General features: G+C 38.3%; 1 protein-coding gene across 4 annotated transcripts in view; it reads left to right on the plus strand.

The window, feature by feature from the left end:
* Positions 1-23,083, plus strand: part of LOC121434623 (membrane-associated guanylate kinase, WW and PDZ domain-containing protein 2) — a 1,272,606-nt gene that overhangs the window by 377,311 nt on the left and 872,212 nt on the right. For all 4 annotated transcript variants that reach the window (XM_041633542.1, XM_041633543.1, XM_041633545.1 and 1 more), the window contains exon 2: positions 14,898-15,014. In XM_041633542.1, coding sequence (XP_041489476.1) covers positions 14,898-15,014 — 117 coding nt within the window. The remainder of the gene's footprint in view (positions 1-14,897; positions 15,015-23,083) is intronic.

Below are 23,083 nucleotides of genomic sequence, written 5' to 3' on the forward strand. Positions count from 1 at the left end.
GGAATGGGGCCTAGTAGAACAGCTGAAGAACTTTAAATATCTAAGTGGTAATCGTCAGGGTTTACACTTAGGATTCCCTGCTAGGAAATTCATCTTTCCTCAGGTTATTTGATCTGAGGTTGGATACCAACTGGACCTGGGGAAACTTCCATCAGTCATTGCCGTGCTATCGCCAGTGTCTTTGAAGCACACCAGAAGCTGATTTCTACCGTCTTCACATAAAGAAGGACAGTAAGGAGCCTCACAGTGGCTGTGGTCACTGTCCAATTGTTCGCTCTCATCTGCTGCCATGTTTCAGGCTCAAATGGGAAAGCTGGGAGTTAAGATCTAGTTATAGTATCCTAGGAGTTCTTTGTGTACCATTTATAATTTCATCTAGTTTCCTACCATAGAGTATATATAGTAAGATTTGTGCTTCAAATAATGAGTCTAGGCTGCAGTGTATTTTTTTTTTAAAAAAATCAGTAAGAGATTCAAATCACATGGGTTTCAAAGTAGAAGAAGCCAAAATATTTGTTGAAATGTGGGGAGAAATGGCAAAGTTTGGCCATTTGACACTTAAGTCAAATGGAAAAATATTAGAATTTTTGAATAGAAAAAAATGTAGTTATTTTCCTTTACCTACACTCTAGATACCAGGTAGGAAATTACATCACTATAAGCCTTAATCATAATGCTTATCAGGTTATATGAAAATGGAAATTTTACTATGTATATTAATATTTATGCCAAGGAGAAAAGAAGGAGCAGAGAAATGACAACAAAGAAAGGGGGAACAGCTGAGAAAGGAGGAGGAAGAAAGGGGGTGAGCAAGGGGGGGAGGGAGATAAGAAAGAAGAAGGGAAATAAGTAGGACCCTCACCCAGCACCCTCAGCTTTCTGGTCTTTTGAAAGCTTAATGCATAAGAGAATCTGTTCTTCGGGAGATTTTACTATTGTGATAGCAATACTTTTTAAAAAGTATGTATGCACGAGGATGCATTGAGCAAAAAACTACAATAGTATGCTCCAGAATAGTCTTTGTGTGTGTATACATACACATATACATATATTAAACATACAACACATACTTCTGAGTATCTTTAGTAAGAATTAAAATTATCAAGAAGAGCTCACATAATGTCAAAAGTGTTTGAGTGAGTTTAAAGAAAGATAACTGTCATTCAAATGGACAAATGGCATATAACTTTTGGATACCTAAGAATAAATACCATCTTTGGATCAAGTAAAGGCTAAATTTACATTTTGAAGCATGTTGGCCTATTGGCTTATAATGTGCACAGTGTTCATTGTGGTAAGCTGACTGTCTACCACATCAGAGTCCTATGGCAGAGGGGTGCCCGTCACATTGTTGGAACTCTTGCATTGCTCTAGACTTCAGAGAATCAGTAAGTTCTTCCTAGGCTTGCTGTATGCAGGAAAATGACTGGCAGGCCTCTTGTGTCCCTGCTCAGGAGCTTACTTCTTTGGGTGATATTCCGCTTAAAACTTTTGTTTTGACTAAAATCCTTTGCTGGTGGCTTATTTTTACTTTTTTCTTTTTGGTGTTTTGAGACAGGGTTTCTCTGTGGCTTTGGTGCCTGTCCTGGAACTAGCTCTGTAGACCAGGCTAGTCTCGAACTCACAGAGATCCGCCTGCCTCTGCCTCCCGAGTGCTGGGATTAAAGGCGTGCGCCATCATCGTCCGGCTTGGTGGCTTATTTTTAATAACAAAGTCTCTAAAAGCATCATTTTTATATTTTAAAATTTTGAAACTAAGATGATAAGCTATGATCCAAGTAAAACTATAATTTGTATTCTTCCTCTCAGAAGTGATAACTTGTCTGTTATTGTTATACTGATTCATACTAAGTTAAGTATCTTTGTTTCACAAATCAGTTTTGAAACATAAATCTGTTGCACTATACATATTTGCACTTACCATCCTGTTTTCCTCGTGATGATTCAATACGTAAAATGTTTGTATCTTTATTTAATGTATTCAAGTGAGCTCCACTTGAAGAATACAATGGCATATTCAGTCTGGTGCCGTCATCTCATTTCCACTGTGCAATGATGCACCTGCAGGTCATAGAAAAACAGAATAATAAACACTCTAATCAAGTAGACAAAGACGTGAAGAGATCATCGAAACCAGGGAAGAAATAAATAAAGTAGAAATGAAAAATAATGATGCAAAGACTCAATGAAATAAGGGGTTGGCTCTTAGAGAAGATCAGTAGGATTGGCCAACGTCTGCTCCTTCTTGTGCTCACCGAGGTCGCTGGCCACAGTGCAGAGTTGTTCTTCACAATCGTCTCAGGCTTGCTTGTTCCGATCAACACTATCACTGAGTTTCATGAAGGGGGGGCTGAAATTTAGGAAGCAGTCAGTAGGTGCTTGCTCAATTACAAATTAAAGGGATTAAAGAAGAAACCAGACCAGTAATGCCTTAATACTTATAATAGTCTCATTATATCTCAAAATACTCATTTTTTTCTACAGGTAATGTTAAATAAACTTTATGAAGGGCAATTAGTAAATATTATAATTGATGTCAACCTTTCATGTTTCAATTTCATTTGCTAATTGGTGGCACCTTGAGGTGAAATTTATGTCTTCATTAAATGTGTCTTTATAAAACAAAATGATGACTGAACCTGGTTTCCTGGACTAAAACACATATTTAATTTTTTCTCTTAATAATAAAGCAGTCTATAATCAAAGCACAGATTTTTAAAAGTTTGTTTGAAATGAAAGTACATGATAATTTAAAGTTCTGTTTACTGAGTTTCAAGTTTTGGTATAAATGGTATATGCTAGTCAATGTAACCTTGCTAGCTACAGTGTTATTTTTCAGTTCTGCAAATAGAAAATGCAGCATAGAAAACTGAAAGAGTGCACTCCGTCTTCACTATGGCAGAACAGAGGAAAGGAGGGAAAGTATATTGTGGTGCTGGGAGGATGTGACAGGAAATGATGGGGCCTGTGTTCAGAGAGTTCATGGACACTGATACCTGAGCAGAGATATTAACCAAGTAAAGTGTTCACAGGTAAGCCGAAACATCATATACTGAGAGCAGAGGATGGATTGATAGCAGCCCTGGGTGATTTATATCATGCTCATGGAGCATGTGATTGTTACCTCCAACTCTTAGCATCTTGAGAAGGTAATGGTTGCTTTGAAGAATAAAAATGAGGAGATGGGAGGGGATGATTTATTGAGTTTCCTCAACGCTCCCCGAGAGTTGCTTGTGGAAGGAATCAGTGATGAGTTGCACATCAGTATTCTAAGCTTTTGCAATTTAATCACCAACTTTTGCTGGTAATGTTTGCACACAAGTTGTCCCACGGTGTTGTATATGAATAATGCAGTCGTCCAAATTGAAAAGCAACTTTTCAAAACAAATTTTGGAGAATCCTATCACTAAGAAAAAAAAAATATTTGACTTCTGTTTCTGTCTCTTCCCTGCCTGACTCTAAGGGACATATAAACATCCTAGAGGGGACATTTGTTCCATGAGAATGCCACTCCCATTAGCACAACCAATTCTTCTGCTTTCCACTTGGTATGTAATTAAGCACTTAACTATGCTCAGTAATTTAGCTTCTCTGAATCTGTTTTCTTGTTCGGTTCCCAAATTCATAATGTGCTGAAGCACAAGCAAAGAAAACAAAACACAAGGGGCATGTCAGCTGACTGGTCAGGTGGCCACACCCACACAAACAAACATCACTTGTCTCAAGGACCCAGTGTGAGTCAAAGCCTTCCTCATTTTCTCTGTAACGCTGCTGGAAATCCTGGCAAAAATGTTGATTCTCTTCTGGTCAAATCCAGATCGTTTTCCTTCACCAATGGAAAATAATAACTCTAATAAGAATACGAATAAAACAGTTTAAGCTGAAACAAATGACGCTGAGAGACCCTGGAACAGACTCACAGGTTTACATTACACTAAGTAATACATGTTGCCATAGAGGAGGCTGGAAAAGTTACAGGCTCTTGTACATTCATCAAATAACAGTCATAAATCCGCACATTTACCTGTTACATTAGTGAGAATCTTCCCCTGTAGTGGAAAGAGTTCCCAGCAGGGTTTTAGAGCCAATATTGCCCCATTCTGCCATAAAAGAAGGCTTAGAGGCTCTGGAATCTGTTTTTGCTGGCTTGAAATCTTAGCCATTACCCAGTACTCACCTTCCCACAACCCCAAACCTCCTGGAGGCATTGTTGTGCACAATACTGTGCTTCTAACATTTCATCAACAGTGCCCTCCCAGTGCCTAACTCATTATAAAACCAACATGGGACAAGGGCATAATTAGAAAGTACAATTTTCCTATGGGAAGAACCATTCTGCATTTCAAAATAAACCTTTGGAACACATCTCTCAGGATTCGAAGTCAGCCCTGTAGCAGTCCGAATCAGGAGTTGGCATTTGCTGTTGCTTCATTAGTACTGATCCAATGTGACAAAGCTCATGGAGGTTCTATAAGCTTGTCTATTATAAGAGGTTTCGATAGGAAGTTGCTTTGTGTTATCACTGTGAAGTTCGCTTACAACAAATTCGTGCTTCTTTTTTAGTTGGTTTTAGTCAAACAGTATAGGACAAGATGCTTTTCATCCTGGAGCCATTTGAAGTGGATGATCTATTGTATTCAAGCATCTGGGATTCTTGGGGTGCAGCAGAAATACGTATGGAAATACGTAAAGTATTTCTTCTTCAAATCAGAGGACTGATCTTGCTTAATGGTTAACATGAGAGACTGAATACTATCAAACTTTCAGCCCTGATTCTGTAAATCTCCGTGTATTTTACTTAAAACTTACTGATTTAATGTTTGTAGTTGACTCGGGGATAATAACTTGCTTATACAAACTGAAATATGCTTAAAAACTCACAGTTTAATCTCCATTTGCATGTCCATATTTAGATTTTTGAATGAAGGTGTTGTAGGAGTTTGCTCCTGTGTATCAATTCTTACTGGATTTTCAAAGAACAAAAGTAACTGTGATATTTTTACCTCTTCATTTTTATCTCTTCAATTTTAAACTTAAACTTTAGACCAAATACAGTCAGTAAACCATGGCTCTAAAGCAAAAACATTCTTGCCTACTGAACCAGCTACATATTGAACAAAGCAGTATTTTTCTGTCATGAAAGTCATTTTACTAAATATTTTATGAAAATAAAAAGAAACCAAGATTTGAGGTTCATTGAATTTATGATTCCAAGTGTAGTCCTAACTATCCCAGTAACTTATTTTTCCCTTTAGAATATGAATTGTACATATCTCTGGTTTAGAAAAATACGGATTGAATTTGGGTTAGATTCTTCTGTCATTTTATGTCCTTATATCTTTTATCCATCCATATGCTGGATTTCTCGTGACATCCGCTTTTTATGAAGGATAGCTGATTCTTAGGAGTTTTGTCGTAATACCACATTCTCAGATGTGATTAGCCATGTTGGGACCATTTTTTAAAATTTAGATGCACGGTATCTAGATTCCAACGTTGCATTCATTCTTAATAAATACTAACAGTGAAATTTTGATATCGCATGGCTATCATCTAGAACAATGCCTGATATTTATCAAGAATTCATTTAGCCTTCTCCATGAGAGCCAATAAACATAACTAGAGAAACATCTCTAACTTTGAGTACAATGCTAACGATGAAAAATGAAACTCAAGAATAGTAGTGCATTTGTACAACAGTAGGAGAAGGAAATGATAAAAAGCCATTTTCAGTGGAAGAGAATATTGTAAACCACTTACATTTATCGCTGTCATGTTCTCTGAAGTGGGAATTATTCTCTTTCCTTTTGAATCTCCTAATGATCTGCAACTGATAAAAACTATTTTGTTTTTCTTATTATTGTACTTCTTACACAAAATATAATGTTCCAAATTTTTGAAGGAAAAAAAGCCACAAAAGTACTAAGCCTGGCCTTTTTAAAAGACATTATCAATGTGACTTAACTAATGGAGAATTCCACATCATTTTGTAACAAAATGTTTTCCGTTATGAAAACAAAATTAAGCAAGGCATGCTCAATAAATGTAATGGCCCGGGAATGTGTTCTCCTGTTTAAAATAGGAAGAAGAGATTATTTGGAGAGCAGTTCACTCCTGGTGACTAGTATAGACCACACGCACTCGGTCGGTGACGAGTTTCACCTGCTAGCCATCAGGAAGGGAAATGGGCCTCTGGATGATAGACATCCAAGATGTAATTATCTGAATGAAAAGGGCCTGTACTTCAGCAGAACTGATTACATAAGTCTGTCAGCCATTTTGTGGCTGAGGATATTAACAGAATCTTAACTTAGCTTTTCTGTGATCTGACTCTTCTGTTTTGGGAGAAGTTAAGTAACAACGGTTTTGACATGGTAAACTTAGCAACGTGGCTTCATGGTGTTTTCCCATGATTTATTCCTTGATGTCCACCCCAACCAACGGATGAGTATGACCTTGTCCTGAACCAATTTTCTGCTAAGTTCTCAATCTCCTGGAAAATTCAGAAAATAAAAACCAGGATTTGAGATACACTTTCCAACACTGCTTTTATAATGATATCTAACTTGTTACAAATAAATAATAAAATAATTGTGTCATTTTATGACAAAAATTTCCCCAACTCTAAAATATACTCAGCAAATATTTTATATGAAAGCTTAAAATTTCAGATCTGGAAGAATGCTTCTTTGGTGTTGTGCCCCCTGCTCTACACTCAGTGTCTGCTTCTCTTCGAATCTCTGTAGGGTCGCAATGCAGGGTGGGGCTCTCACAGGTGGGATGGCTTCTATATTAATAGGTGATAATCCATTGAGAAGAGGGCGATATGCAAACCAGACAATAAAACAGGACAGTGAATCTGCGGTCATCTTTACTTTACCATTTCAGTCTTCATGGAGGAAAGAATAAAGGTTTCTGTGCAAGCCGCCAGGAAGTCTATGGTGTTCTACTATGGCAGCCTGGACTGACGATAATCTTAATGTCTGCCTTTGCCAATGACTTCTGCTTTCCCCAAAAGAATGAATGTTGGGAGTGGTGACTAAAGCTCAGTTTTTCTACTGAAAACCCTACCTCATTTCTACAATATTATTTGCATTTTTCAAAAACATTTCAAGATTTTTATGTTATAACAAAAATCTAATTTTTATTATATGGAGACACTCCTGAAAACTTCACATATCTACATGTATAAGCATGAATATGAATATGTATATGCATATTCTTGGATGATTTAATGGTAGTGTACTTATCTAACAAGCCTTGGGTTCAATCCTCAATGCACCCTTAAAATGTATCTAACATTAATTATTTAAATGATCTTTACATATAGCAGCTGTTAATATTTTATGTGCTTATAGAATTTTCATTGTTATAAAACCACTATGAGTAACAGTTTATAGTATACTTATGTAAAAAGCATTTACATATTCTTATGTAAATTTTTATAAATCATACTCTACTGCATGTAGAAATATGATTTTATTTATAGAGTTATTCACTGTGGATTTATTGTGTGCAGAACAATTATGAGATTTAAAGATGAACTATCATGGAAAGCCCAAGCAAGCTTTTTATTCCTCATGGACTAATATATTAGCTAGCATTACTTATGAAACAACAGATTGAAAAGTGTTTTCCTTGTTAAAATTCCTCTCGGAAATGCTAATACTGTAATATATCGATATTTTGTGTCTTTTGATATACAGATTCTATATGGTTTCTGTTAACTTTGGTAAATTTAATTCTTCTCTCACATACCATAGTTTTGTAGGTTGCACATAAATCAATACTGGAGATGGGGTGGGATGCAGGAGAAGATGTGACTAGGAACCATGACCTTGGGATCTCCAGATAAAGGGGCAGTGTGGAGCGTACCAGCAGGTGGCCTTTGGAATACACAGGGCTTACAGGAGATGCTGAGCCTGTGAAAGCTCCAAGGAGAGAGAAGTTAAGAAAGAGATGACTTCAAGTTGAAGTACAGATGGTAATTTCCTAGTTACTATCAAATAGAAAAGAAGTATCACTAGCTGGAAACAAAAAAAAAGAAAGAAAGCTGACCATGATGGCCAGAAAAATACACAAACAAGGCAATAGGCGAGATAATCTTTTCACAGCACCATTTTACTTTTCAAAATTTATCAATTTTTGTCTATTGGAAATAAATTCTTTTCTCACATGCTATATCCTAACTATGGTTTCGTCTCCCTCTCCTCTTCCCATTTCCTCTATACCTCCTTATCCATTCAGACCCACGCCCATTATTTTTCTCCTTAGCAAACAGATAGGCTTCTAATGAATGATAATGAAAGACGATAAACCAAAAACCGAAACACTGAAATTGGACGAAACAAACAGAAGGAAAAAAACTCAAGAAAATGTGCTAGCGTCAAAGACACGCTCATCTACACCTTTCTTAATCCCATAAAAATCCTGAACTGGACGACTTAACATATCTGCAGAGGACTCGAAGCAGACCCGTGCAGGCCCTTTCACGCTGCTGCAGTCTCTGTGAGTTCGTAAGAACTTTGATCATGTTGATTTAAAGGCCCTTGTTTTTGAGGTGTCCTCCTTCTTCTTGACCCTTAAGCTCTTTCTACCTCCTCTTCCATAGGAGTTCTCTGATCCCTGAGGGGAGAGATTCAATGGAGTCCTCCATTCAGGGCTGGGTGTTCTGAGTTCCTTCTTTCATTGTAATGTCTGGCTGTGTGTCTCTGTATTTGTTCCTTTCTGATGATGGCTGAGCAAGAGACTGACCTGTGAGTATCCAGAAAGTCATTAGTTGTCATTTTATTGCGACTCTTCTATTAACCACAGTGGTATTTGGTTTGCTCTAGGTCCCTTTGCTATTTAGTTTCAGGTACTTGGTCACCCAAGTTGACTATGGGTTCCATCTCATGGAGTGGGCTTTAAATTAAGTCAGTCATTGATTGGTGATTCCCACAAGTTTTGTGTCATCATTGGGCTAGCATATCTTGCAGACGAGGTACCATTTTACAACAAAGGTTTATGGCTGGCTTGGTGTTTGTTTCTGTTTCGGCAGCATGCAGAAATTTCCTACACCAACGGCACTGGAACGTAGAGGTGAAGACCCTCTGTAGGCACCAGCTCAACTTCTCCATGTTCAATGAATGGTGTAGGTGTTGTTTTCAGCAATTTAGTCTTCCTATCAGTGTAGAGAGAGAGACCTATAGTCTTGGCAACTACCTGGGTTGTTTAAGATCCTTTTGACCAACAGCTCAATTAAATGTAATCAAATCCTGAGACTGGAAACTTCATTTTGTGATGAGAGACGGCCAGTTGGGACTCTGCCTCCACCGCATTGTTTGGTGATTTCATTTAGATAACCTTCATATGTGTACACATTTGGGAAGCTTCTACTATATTAGGCTTCCCTACTACCCCTCAAATGGTCCTTAATTTAAGCTGTTTGTCTCTTCAGGATGAATGAATATGCTTCCACTTTTATTGGTCTCAAAGCTGCCTCCTAAAAGAGACATTTAAACAGAGTGAGGAAGACATTTAACAGAGAGTTTGGCTCAAATTCCTATCATACCAACACAAAATGTAAAAGGTGAAAAAAACAAAGAAATTGGGGCACAAAGACCTGTTTCTTAACCTTGGGAAAAATGTAGTAATAGGAGCGGCGGGCTATGTTCCTGGCACCCGGCCCCCGCATGGCTAGCTTTATATGTGAAATAATTACATGGAAACTGTATTCTTTTAAACACTGCCTGGTCCATTAGTTCCAGCCTCTTAATGGCTAGCTCTTACATATTGATTTAACCCATTTCTAATAATCTGTGTAGCCCACAGGTGGCTTACCAGGGAAGATCTTAACTTGCGTCTGTCTGGAGTGGGAGAATCATGGCAACTCACTGACTCAGCTTCTTTCTCCCAGCATTCTGTTCTGATTACTCTGCCTACCTAATTTTCTGTCCTATCAGAGGCCAAGCAGTTTCTTTATTACTTAACCAGTGAAACAACAGATAGAAAGATGACCCTCTTCCATCAGAAAAATAAAGCACAATACTAGGCACAAGGGGTGAAACAGAACAAATTCAACTTCCTATTTCAGCATCCTGTAGAATAGGAACGAAAAATAAAACTGTGGCGGAAAGTGGGGTGCACCCTTATCCTGAAGCACAGGGAGAATAGAAACAGAACAAGTCATACTGTGACATTCTCTTCCCACCTCCTATTCCTCCCCACAATACCATTACCATCCTGATGAATGAACTGATCTTGATTTTACATTGATATGTTTATCCATAAGGGACATGTCCATTTCAGAAGTAGGTTTTTTTTTTTTTCAAAGAGAAGAAAAAATGTGTCAGTGGTCAGTGCATGCACGAAGACCTCTAGCTTCTAGACGTCAATGCCTTACTATAAACATTGTACATAGAATGGGATCATCCTTGAGGATTCCTGGGAATTTCCCTAGTGCTGTTTCTCGATAGCCCTTTAATGGCTCTCTCAATCAAGATATCTCTTTCCTTTCTCTCCCTCACTGCCCTTCCCCCTTCTTGAGCATCCTGGATCTTTACAGAGTTCACAAGTGTGGCACCCACTCTACACAGCATCAGATACACCCATCCCTCCCATTTAGTGAATCTTGTGGGTATTTAAGTTTTTAATATTTTGTTTGTGAAGGAAATAAGAGTGTTGTCAGATAAGTACTGTAGTTGTATTGACCTATAACAAGAGACACTGAATTGCTACACCGAGCAAGAGATGAATGCTTGACAATGTTCTGTTTGACATAAGCATTCTGGAACTAAAGACTGGGTATCTCCAGCAAGCTATAGAACAAAAGTCCTACAAACAGAAACAAAGACACCCAGAATGATCATGATAACAAATAAGAAGGACAATTACTGAGTTTGATAAAAGGTAGCATTGCTTTAACACTGTAATTTTTGTGTGTCAGCTTGCTTTGAAATATGAACTTGTAAGGACTGGTGCTTTAGCTGCCTAAGGAAGCCATCAGAGATCCAGCTGTTTTTAGCTTCCATTGTACCAGTTACCATGTGAGCTTCTTGCTTGTGTTTACCACATCCAGGTCTGAGCACAGCTGTTTTATTTCAGATATCATGTCAAGTTCAAGGAATAAATACCTTTTTTATTTTGTATGATCTCAATGACTAGACTAGCTGCTAAAAGATAAGAGGACAGTTAAGGGTGAGCCTCTGGACAGAATGGCCGTTTTCGATCTGCGATCCACGTCCTGTGGCTGGGTATGCTTAGATCCAAAACCAAATCAAAATTATCTTCCTGAGAATTAATAAGAGAAAGGAAATTGGATAGGTAAACTATTTCAGTTCACCACAATATGAACACTGAACAAATAAAAGTCTGTTGGCTAAAAGATGCTCTGGTTCATTGTAAAGGATAATCAAGGTTGGAGGAAACATGGAGAGATAAAAATACTTCCAAAACAAATAAGATCATCCATAATATTATAATTTGTAGTAAGTAATTTAATTAGTGAAGGGAAATCCACACTTATTCTTAAAAGCTTCTTCAAGTTCTTCCTTGGCGGAAAAATAAACTAACCATTAAAATTAGTTCATGAACATTTAGTAATTATTTTCTAAGAGATATAAATTTTCAAGATGGTAAATGCTGTATATTAATGGTAGAGAAAATTGCAATGTACTTTTGGAGAGCATAATGATACTAGAGTACAAGTTGTGATTTTACTCATGTTACGCTAGGGGAGTGATTCCTGCTTACGTTGATGAGCAAACTACATCTGGTATTCGGCAGCTGGCATTTGCGTGGACTGCCAGAAAACATTTCATCACTTGTCATATGATGCACGTGACACAGAAAGATGGAGAGAAGGAAGAGAGGGTTCAGTTGAGGAAAGACCTACAGACCAGGATTCAGGCAGAAACAACAGCTAAGGACGGGGACAGGCGGGATGCTTGCTCGTAGCTATGATGAGTTATCAAAGGTAAAACGTCCTGCTGATGGGAGCTGGCAGGCACAGGGCAGGAAAAGAGCGTCTTACAATGCCCAAATTACCCCTTCGAGAGTTGCCAGTGGGTTTAAGACACGTGGAGCCAGCATGTTTGAAAATCACGTTTGTTAGCTTGGGTCAACTGGAAACAAACCAGATTCTTTGAAAAGGGAACCGCAACTGAAGAATCGTCTTTGACAGCGTGTGTGCGGGTATATTTATAGTTTCTTTATTATTAACTGATGCCCAAGGACCCAGCCTAGTGTGAACATTAACTCCCTAGTTTATGGGCTTGAGGTGTACAGGAAGAGTTGCTAAGCAGTTCGAGAAGGAAGGCAAAGTCAAGTCTTCCACCGTCTGTGCTTCGATCCCCACTTTGAGACGCCTGCCATGGCTTCACTGTGCTAGAAGAGCACAAGCTGAAAGTATTACCTTTCTTCCCCAGGCTGCTTTTGGTCATGTTTATCTCAGAGCAGAAAACAACCCGGGATAAGGATGTCAATAGTGGGTCTTTGTTGCCTTGTTTTTTGCGTCCTCTGCTTCGACTGAATGGTTTTGAATTTAGAAAATTTTGTGTATAGTCATTCTGAAAAAATATTTGTGTGTACCCAATATAAACTGTTCTTTGTTTTCCATTATCACATTGGTTTGCCTAGAAAAATAGCCTCAAATACATAAGAAACATTATTTGGGAGTATGAATTTTGACAGTTGAACGAGTTAAAATGATTTTCTATGGCATGTGACTATGAGTATTCTCACAGGCAGGAGAAAATGACACATTTGGCAACTTCAGAAATTTTTCAATGAATGTAAATACATGTGAACAAACAATCTTTTGCAGTCCTTCAGACACTCAGATTTCACAAATCTGCCCACCAGCTTGTCACGTGAGGTAGCACGATGTGGGTTTGCAGGTATGCAACATAAATGCTTTCCCCACTAACTTTCTAGCACATAGCGGACAATGAGGACTACTGAGAACTCAAGAACAATGGCAATGGGTTTCTGATCCTACTGCACGTACTGGCTTTGTGGGAGCCTAGGCAGTTTGGATGCTCACCTTACTAGACCTGGATGGAGGTGGGTGGTCCTTGGACTTCCCACAGGGCAGAGAACCCTGATTGCTCTATGGGCTGACAAGGGAGGGGAACTTGATTGGGGGAGGGGGAGGGAAATGGGAGGTGGTGGCGGGGAGGAGGCAGAAACCTTTAATCAATAAATAAATTAATTAACAAAAAAGATTATGTTTGGAGTCTACCATAGTTTTCAATTACCTTAAGCTATATTTTTTTCCTTCATGTATTACTCTGCACTCTTTAGAAGAACGAAACTAATAAAATGAATATATATTATATTTATATAGAGAGATTATGTTTTATTTATACATATATTTATACATATTTATGCATTATATGTTGTATTGATAAATTATATATATATATATATTATATGGATATAAGAATCTGTTATAGTGGCTTACAAGCTGTGGTCCGGCTAGTCCAACAATGGCTATCTCCTAACAGAAAATCCAAAATGCCTGCAGTTGTTCAGCCCACAAGTCTGATTGTGTCTTACCTCACAATTCCAAAGAAGTAGTCTCTAATGCCAGTGACGCAAGAAAGAGCTTCCCTCTTCCATGTCCTTTTCAGACATTGCCACCAGAAAGTATGGTTCATTTAAGATGGATCTTTCCAACTCAAAAGATCCGGATTCAGGATAGGTCTTCCCAAGTAAATAGATTTAATTAAGAAAATCACCTTCAGAGGTATACCCTGAGGTCTTAGTCAATTGTGGATGTAGTCAAACTGTCAGGCAAGAACCGCACTCACATTTCATTGACTTTAATATTATTGCTGGAAAAGATAAGAGTTTATGGTATTCTTGCTTACAATTTAATTTTAAATAAAACAATTATTTATTATTTGTGTGTGTGTGTGTGTGTGTGTGTGTGTGTGTGTGTGTGTGTGTGTAACTGCATGAGACTGTGTGAGTCAGTTGTGGATAACATGTGTGTACTGAGAATCAAACCTGGGTCCTTTATGAGAGCAGTGACCTTTCTCTTAGCTGCCGACTATCTCGAGAGGCCCCAGCATTCTGTTTTTTAATTTATTCTCTACAGTTTGGGACTAGAAAGACTCTTAAGATTAATATTCATAATTTAATAAATTTATTATTAATTTAAACTTAATAGTCAATAGAACTGCATCATCGGCTTTTCCCAGTCATACTCTACTTTTTCTTTAGATTAGATTATAGCAGCAAACATACTTCAATTGTTTGATAGCCATGAAGAAAAGCCATTCCAACTTTACTTCTAGCTAAATCTTTGGCACATATATTCCATAACAGAGGAATCACTTTGATTTATTTCATGGAGGGAAGAAAATCATCAATATTTATGCAGCCATTTTTCTTTCAACTTTTTACATCACTTTATTTCCATAGTAACCTTAAAGAACTTGAAAGTTTTCTCAGACTCAGAAGACATTTGCTGAGTAAATAAGCCAGTAACAAAGGGTAACTATTATATGGCCCCTTCCTTGTGATGCCTGCAGCAATCTCATACAAGGAAATGGAATTAAAATGGTGATTAGTTGTGTTTATGGGAAAAAGTAATGGAAATGAAGAAATAAATAACTTTTAGCCCTGTAATGAGATACATTATGGATAATCCAATGATAGTTCAGTAGTAACTAATACTCTATGAATATAAAAACTACACTTTAAATGAAAAATAAAGCTATTCACAAATTACTAGGTATGGACATGGAAGACAGACTACTTTGTTATTATAGTAACAAATGCCTTAGACATCAAAAAGTGACTTGAAATTATTCATCTTTTATATGTTATGAATGTATTTATAATAGAATCAAGTTGTATGATTATATGTATATACTGAAATCTTTTACAAAGAAACTTTATTATTTTAGGAGGAATTGTTGATAAGGATCTTCGTCACTACCTCAACTTAAGATTTCAGAAGGGTTCTGTTGACCACGAACTTCAGCAAATCATCCGTGACAACCTCTACCTCCGCACAGTGCCATGTGAGTACCATGGCCCACATCCTTTTCTTTCTGTGATAAGCAGAGAACTGCTCAGCTATATGTTTATTATTTGTTTAGAAGAAAAATACTGTCACGTAGACATTTTATGGACGGTTGACATTGGAATTAGATTTGAGATATGGAACTACAATTGCAAAAGCTTTTAATTTGGTTTTGTGGTGGATAATAAAATCCTACAGGGATTTGTGGTATTTATGCTATAAAATATATCATAGTTAGTATTGATAATAGTGATTCTAGGCCTGATCTTCAGTATTCCTGAGTCATGACTGAGGCAGAACTTCACACCAGGAGCCAGGAGACTACAAATTACTTGGTTGAAGCTATTACTAACAGAATCCACAGGTGATTTTGCACCAGAGTGCCTTCCGACCATAATAGCCATACTCTGAAACACAAACATAGCATATTCCACTACTCTCTGGGAACTGGTGATGATATACACCAACTTAGACTTCTGTGTGCAGTCTCTAGCAATTTCTTTAAAAGAGAAGACCAGGTAAATTGACACAATTTGTAAAACAACATCTGAGTCTCTGTTCCTGCCATTTTGACATTCCCCTATTAATGGTAAGAAAAAGGAATCCCAGCTCAATCGTAGACCCTGTGTAGGTATCAAAGTCCACTTTCTTCAAGTGAGATATTTTAACTGCCACGACCCTATCCACACTATAGAAATACAGATGTGTTGGTGCATGTATGGGGTTCATTGAGTCAGATCCTAAACATTAATAAACTAAAAACTAAGAGCTCTGATGCATTATCATTACAAGGAATCTTTGATTAGAATAAATTAAGCAAGACAAAAATGATACATCGAGTTGAATCGCCAACATTTCGAAAGTGATACAAATGAAAACTTCTATTAAAATATTGAAACACACAATTATGTGAAGGTAGAGCAGAAACCACCGGGGGTTTTAATCTCTGGGGATGGGTGGGAACTTGTCATCATCAGTCGGTACCAAATGGCCATCAGAATATTGTCATAGTATATTTACCATCCATTACTAAGCAAGAATACTTGACAGTTGTTGTCTTGTTGGTCAAAGTGATTCCAATTCAATGCATGTCTGTACGTGAGTAGACACCGGACTCTTGCTGTGAACCTGCATGCTGACAGAAGCACACTCTCAAACACGTGAGTTTGACATCTAGTGATGGGCAGGAGATGGATTGAAGAGACTGAACTGCGTATAAGGTGATGGATTGACGCCCTTTGGAAGCCTTGATGCTGTCAGTGTATCTAGGTGAATTTATCTTTCGTGGCATGAAAGAGAGGAGACCCAAAATACTAAATAAAAAAGTACAGGCACTCTGTTATGTTTAAAAGCTGAAAGCATTAGATAACAAGCTGACATTCAGGAGTACTTGTAGTCCTTGCTAAGACGGCAGCATAAATAAGAAAATCTTAATTAAATATGACTATAATGGGAGGAATTTTGCATTAGCTAATTAACTTTTAAAGCATCTTTCTTTAGCATACCAAGGAAGGACTATGAAGGAAAAATAAATATAAGGGTAAAAGACAGCATTTATTAGTAAACCTAGAGAGCTTCAAGATGTGATTCTGGTTCAAGGTCATGAATTCAATTAGAAGTCTTGAGCAATGCCTGTAAAGGAGACAATTAGAAACTCAAGGGATCTAAATATTATCAGGAAACAATTGCTCTTTGATTTTGCAGCCACCATTCCTAATAGTCAATTTCAATAACAGCATTCTCTTACGTGCTTTTAATTTGACATAATAGTGAAAAACATCTGATATAAAGATGATTCCGATTTATACTATTAAAAATGCTTTCATTCCAAGGAGCCAGTCCTGAACAGTCTATCTCCTTTACTCATTATATCTTTTAATGAAGTATTCAGTCATTCTCAGAGAGTATGCAATAAAATATGCCAGTAGTATAAAAAGTACTATCATTGCTTAGGAACTTTTCGAGTGTATACAGCCCATAATGGCATTCATTAGTTAATCTCATTTCCTATACATCCTCCTGGGTCAATAAAGTCTTATTATTTGATGACCGACCACACTAAAAGGAAAATATGCTAAGAATTATGTCATGGCTCCTATTCATACATATATCAATGTGAATACAGTTGCCTCTTGTTTAATCAAGCAGTGGCACTAGTAATTTGTCCTTGATAAGTGCATAGACATAAAAGCGTAATCAATTTTTGATCATGTGGATGAAGTGAGTAGTTTCCTTCACAAAACTGGATCTAACTCAGCAACTCTAGCTCCTCCGTGGATTGCCCCGACAAGTGCAACTGGGAGGAAAGAAGAGGCAAATCCTAGATCTGAACTCAAATTCTAGAGCTCAGTGCTCAGCATGTGTGTAAGAGCCCTGGAATTATGGGTCCACACATGCCCATCTCCGCATACACCAGACTTAATGAAAGGCAGTTGTAAGTATTGACCTCTGTATACACATCTTAAAAAGGTCTGTGTCCAGCTATGGCCACGTTAGCTACTCAAGGGAAGGAGGGCAGGAAATCTAGGTCTCTACTGGCCTTTAACTGGAAATAATATCAAATCTTATGAAATTGGTTTGCATAATCAAGGGTTGATTACATTTAGCCTTTTGAGTTAGTTTTCTTAGAACTTTATCTCGGAATTGCTGAGAAAGAAAGTTTAAAAAACTGTATCTCAGCCGGGCGGTGGTGGCACACGCTTTCAATCCCAGCACTTGGCAGGCAGAGGCAGAGGCAGACTCTTGAAGTCTGTGAGTTCAAAGCCAGCTAGTTCCAGGACAGGCTCCAAAGCTACAGAGAAACCCTGTCTTGGAAAAAACAAAACAAAACAAACAAACAGAAACGAAAAGCTGTCTCTCTAGTCGTGGAGGCATGATGATTTTTTTACATGTAGTATGGGGAGCCATAAACTATTGCAGGCATTGTGTCTGCTGGCATCAATTCACCATTCTTTTCAAACAACCACACAGGAACGGTCTTCACGAACTGTGCCTCTCTCTGTGTAGAGCCCAATGCAGTCTCAACGTTCTTACATTGAAGACATTCCCTAGGTGTTTCATGTTGTTAATTATACAACTAATAGAGGGAAATGTAAGGTTTTAGGGAGCCCTGGCTACTGAATGTGAAAAATAATTGCTTTTAAATGGAGACGACAAACCAATTTTCTAGTATTAAGTTTCCGTTTTAAGGATTCTACGTGAGGGAACTTAAGTAGACGTGGGGAAAATATGAGTAGACAAACCTGGGGTGGCTTAGACTGAGATAAGTAGTAACCAAAGAAATGCAAACTGATAAAGAATGTGGATTTTTGATCCTACTGCACGTACTGGCTTTGTGGGAGCCTAGGCAGTTTGAATGCTCACCTTAGGAGACCTGGATATTGGTGGGCAGTCCTTGGGCTTCCCACAGGTCAGGGAACCCTGATTGCTCTTCGAGCAGATGAGGGGGGGGACTTGATCGGGGGAGGGGGAGGGAAATGGGAAGCGGTTGTGGGGACGAGGCAGAAATCCTTAATAAATAAATAAATTAAAAAAAATGCTTTGTGAAAAAAAAAAGAATTTAAAGCATCTGTCACATGGAAGGTCAGTTACGCTGATAGTGTATAAAGGGCAATTTGAGAAGCCCTAACTTACCAGCATTTATTAGAAGGTGCACGGAGTCATTTCATCCCAGTATGTTAAAATACAAAGCTGAATCAGCAGCTGCTATAGCTGGGACAGTATAGATACACAAGTATATATAGCAGTTTGTAGAAAAAATTCTCAAAAATATTAGATTCCTAATGGTTGGAGAAAACAGAGTTTACTTGTTTTTAATATTCTACTGGGCATTATATTGTATATATTTAACTTTGAGACTAATCAACCATAGTTAATCTCACTATGCTTCTTAACTAAGAGAAAAAATGGTCAGTGCAATTTATCGATAACACTTGGGTCCTTTCCCTCCTTGACGTTCATTAGGCACAGCTGTTGTTAGAGTATGACTGTTTCACATCCTCCTGCCATTGTGCCACGTGATGTGGAGAATGGCTTCACGGACTGACTCTTAAAGCTACAAAATGAACTGGGAGATATTGATAGCTTCAGCACTCTCTCAGGATAACACGGCCATTTGTTGAGAGGGTTTCAATGGGAAGTAGCTTAAATTTATTTAAAGAGTAGAATACTAATATATACCCGGTAAAAGACAAATCAATAAAGCTAAAGTAAGAACTATTACATAAAACCAAATATGATTTAAAACATAGACTTAAAATATGAAAGAAAATACTATCTGAAAGATTGTATTGAGGCTTAAATCACACTGATGTTTTCACATAATTACATGGCTGTAGTTTGTAAAGCTAACCACTACTGAGGGGTATTGTCAAGGATGCAGCCACACAGACGCACAACCACACAGTCACACAGTCACACAGCCACACAGTCACACAACCACACAGTCACACAGTCACACAACCACACAACCACACAGCCACACAACCACACAGCCACACAGCCACACAGTCACACAGCCACACAGTCACACAGTCACACAGTCACATAGTCACACAGTCACACAGTCACACAGCCACACAGTCACACAGTCACACAGACACACACCCACACAGCCACACAGTCATACAACCACACAGCTACACAGCCACACAGCCACACAATCTCACAACCACAGAGCCAGCCATGGAGTAAAAAGGAAAAAAATATATAGAACAAAGAAAGGTAAAAAGTCCAGAAGTAAAATGTACTTCTAGAGAAATGGGATAATTTATGATAGAAAAGCTGGCTAGAAACACGCCAAGCAAAACCAGGAATTCATAAGTAGGAATAAGTCTCCATGTATTTATTTGGGAGCTGGGTGGCATGCCCCCAAAGAGTTAAAAAAAAAAACTACACATATCAAGCAGATTTCTTGAGAAATTAAAATTCTGTCCTGGAAGTCTCAACGGCAAAGGAGAAATTCCAAGGGTTCTGTGTAGTAGCAGATGCTGCAAAGCAACTGTCAGTTTTCTCTCAGATGGACCTCTTTGTGGTGTGTTTATTAATATTATGATTTTACAGAAAGGTGGATTAAGCTTAATCACCTTTTTTTCTGAGAATTTAAAGATTTAGTCAAGATGGCATATGCATAAAAGTATTTGTGTGTGTTTTGTGAGGCTATGTGAGCAGATAAGTCGGTGATGACAAAGAAGACTCATAATTCCATTCAAACTCCTAAGGAAGCAGTGACTTTACTGGGGTTGCTTACAGGAACCTGGACCACTCACCCGCCACTACATCAGAGACATAAGCTCTAGTATGGATGATGAGTCTCTGATGCTGCATCCTTGAAGGCACACCAAGTGGATAGTCTCTCCTTCCCAGTTATTGCCACTGCGTATATAGTTTCTGGTAGAGCAGTTATGGACCTTGACACTTCAGTTCTGTTCTGAGTCTTAAAAGTTTAATTTCTGCTCTTAGTTTCTGAGTCTAAGGGGTGTGTTTTCTCACACCGTAGGGGGAATACTTAATATTTATTAAGCAGAAACAGTCTTACATATCAATTCCAATTTTTTCTTGTCATTAAAAAAAACAAGTATGTCTTGGTTAGATTGTAAATAATTGACTTGGGAGAATGGTCTATATGTGAGAAATTCATCATTTAATCTAATTAAATCATTTAATTCAATTATTAGATTCAGCTTCTTACCTGGAATATGAAGTCAAGGAATGTTAGAAGTGATTCCATTGACTTCTCCATTTGACACCACAAGTCTTCAGTGTTAAAACAGAGGAATACATCTAACACAAAAGAAAAGCAGTAAACACTGAGAGTGGAGTTTTACCGATTATCCCAACCACATAAATTTCCATTTGTATTGACTCCATTGATTTTTTTCCTTTTCTCTAATCTGACTTTTTCATGTGGTTTGCCTTTGTCTCTATTGTAATTGTAAGAGAGAGAGAGAGAGAAAGAGAGAGAGAGAGAGAGAGAGAGAGAGAGAGAGAGAGAGAGAGGGAGGGAGGGAGACATACAGAGAGAGAGAGAGAGAGAGAGAGAGAGAGAGAGAGAGAGAGAGAAAGGGAGAGAGAGAGACCCTCTAGAGCTTGCACACCACTGGTGCAGGTGGTAGGTGGAATATGCAATCTTCAACTTCAAATGTCCCTAACTACTGCTATAAGATTAAGGGATCTGAGTTATTAATGCATTATCTCCCAAAAAGCCAATCATCACTTTCAACAAAACTAGCTCTCCTTGGAGGGAGCCTCGAAAAATACTTATTGAATGTTTTGACTTCATAGCCCTGGGTGCTGGAATATGAAATCAACACATCTCACTTATACATCCATATACTGTTAAAAAAAAAAAAACACAGTTAAGACTATTAAGTCAGACCAATCTAAGTTTTCATCATCAGTGATTGGAACCAGGTTATGAGGTAATCATGTAAGTAGCTCAGGAGGCAGGCACATCCTGAAGGCTCTGGAGTGCAGTTGGACCATCAGCATTTATTACAGACACACTTGGATGAGATGGTGATTAACACGGAGATCCTGATTCCAGTCACTGCGATCTTAATAACAAGCCCAGTAGTCGACAGTTATCTGTACATTACAAGTTAGCATTGCAGGTGTATAGTAAGGAGAAGTAACCTTCGGCTTTCTCTGTTTGTCATCATGGAACTATGGGGGAAAACTCACCTCAGAACCAGGGCCATTGGTTGTAGAGGTTCTGCTACTTGCTACCCATGAAGCCTTGACCAAGGTTTTATTTAGCTTTTGTGCCTGGAAGGAAGGAGGTGATCGGCTGAAATGAAGTGAAATGGTTCTTTCCCGTTCATCTAAAATGCTGCAGTTTTCAGATTCTGCTGACTTGCTTTGTCATTATTCAAATCAGTTCCTGCAACGGACTAAGTTATTCCGAGGATGGAACGCCGGTGATATGAAGCAGGTGTAAACAGCTCATGGAAGCTAAAAGTATATCAAATGCAGCAGACACTTCAGGGAAAAATAAAGAATGAGGTTTAAATTAAGTGCCGTTCCGGATTAAAAACCAGTGGTGCGTGTACTTTCAAATTTTTCTATGAATGTCAAGTTAAAGATACCATCATAGCTCTGATGTCCCCTTGAAATTTACCTTCACTATTCACGAAACTCCGAAACCTGGTCCAGTCTCGGTAAATGGATAAGAAAATAAACATAATGAGAATTACAATTTTTTAAAATTGCTCCCTTCCTTAGAATGTGAAATGAATTGAGTTGTGACTTAAAGACTTCTGAACCATGAGGTATATCATTCTGAAAATATGATTGCTATACTTGTGATAAGATGTTTAACATGGAATATAGCGTCTTCTAATGCTGAGCCTTCTAAAATGTCACTTGTGTGACTGAATAGCCCTGTTGGGAGGGCCAGATGGGATCAAGCTAGTAGGAGACCAAATCAATGCTTAGTGCAGTCAACGATTTCACAGCACAAATGAAGAATTTAGGAAAGTCTGTAGGGCTTCTCACCTGGCGTAATTAAAAGTTAAGTCTGATGTAGGATCAACAATTGATTCAATTAAAGACTTCACAAGGATTCTACCTTTTCAGGCTAGTCAGAATGGAGAACTGGAGTGCTTCCCAGCTCCTATTCAGCCACGCCATTACTTTCTTACTTTACCTATGCAAGGATCAGCTTTCAGAGAAGCCGCTTTTTCCACAAATAAGTCACCAAATATTTGTGCAAGTTCCACTGGAGGAAGATGGCTTTGAGTCCTGCACAACACACGCTAACTACTACCCCTAAGACTTTTCCCAAAGACAAAAACAGAAGCAAATCCAAACTGTTTGTCTCTGTCCTCCCCATTTTAGGTAGAATTCTCACTGATGTCATCTGATCAGCTGACAGTGATGACAAAGCTATGCAGCCGGAGGCCCCTGGGAAGGGGAAGAGATGCATAGCCTGAGTAAATTGGGAGCAGGGGGAGGTGAAAGAGAGCGGGAGTGGGGCATGAGGGAACAGGATGGACAAGTTGGGGGGAAGGAGAGAGAGGGAGACCTAGGAGAAAGAGATATCTTGATAGAGAGAGCCATTATGACATT

Source organism: Microtus oregoni, unplaced genomic scaffold, assembly GCF_018167655.1.
Source record: "Microtus oregoni isolate MIOR12 unplaced genomic scaffold, Mior012 000044F_ref0000062, whole genome shotgun sequence".
Taxonomy (NCBI): domain Eukaryota; kingdom Metazoa; phylum Chordata; class Mammalia; order Rodentia; family Cricetidae; genus Microtus; species Microtus oregoni.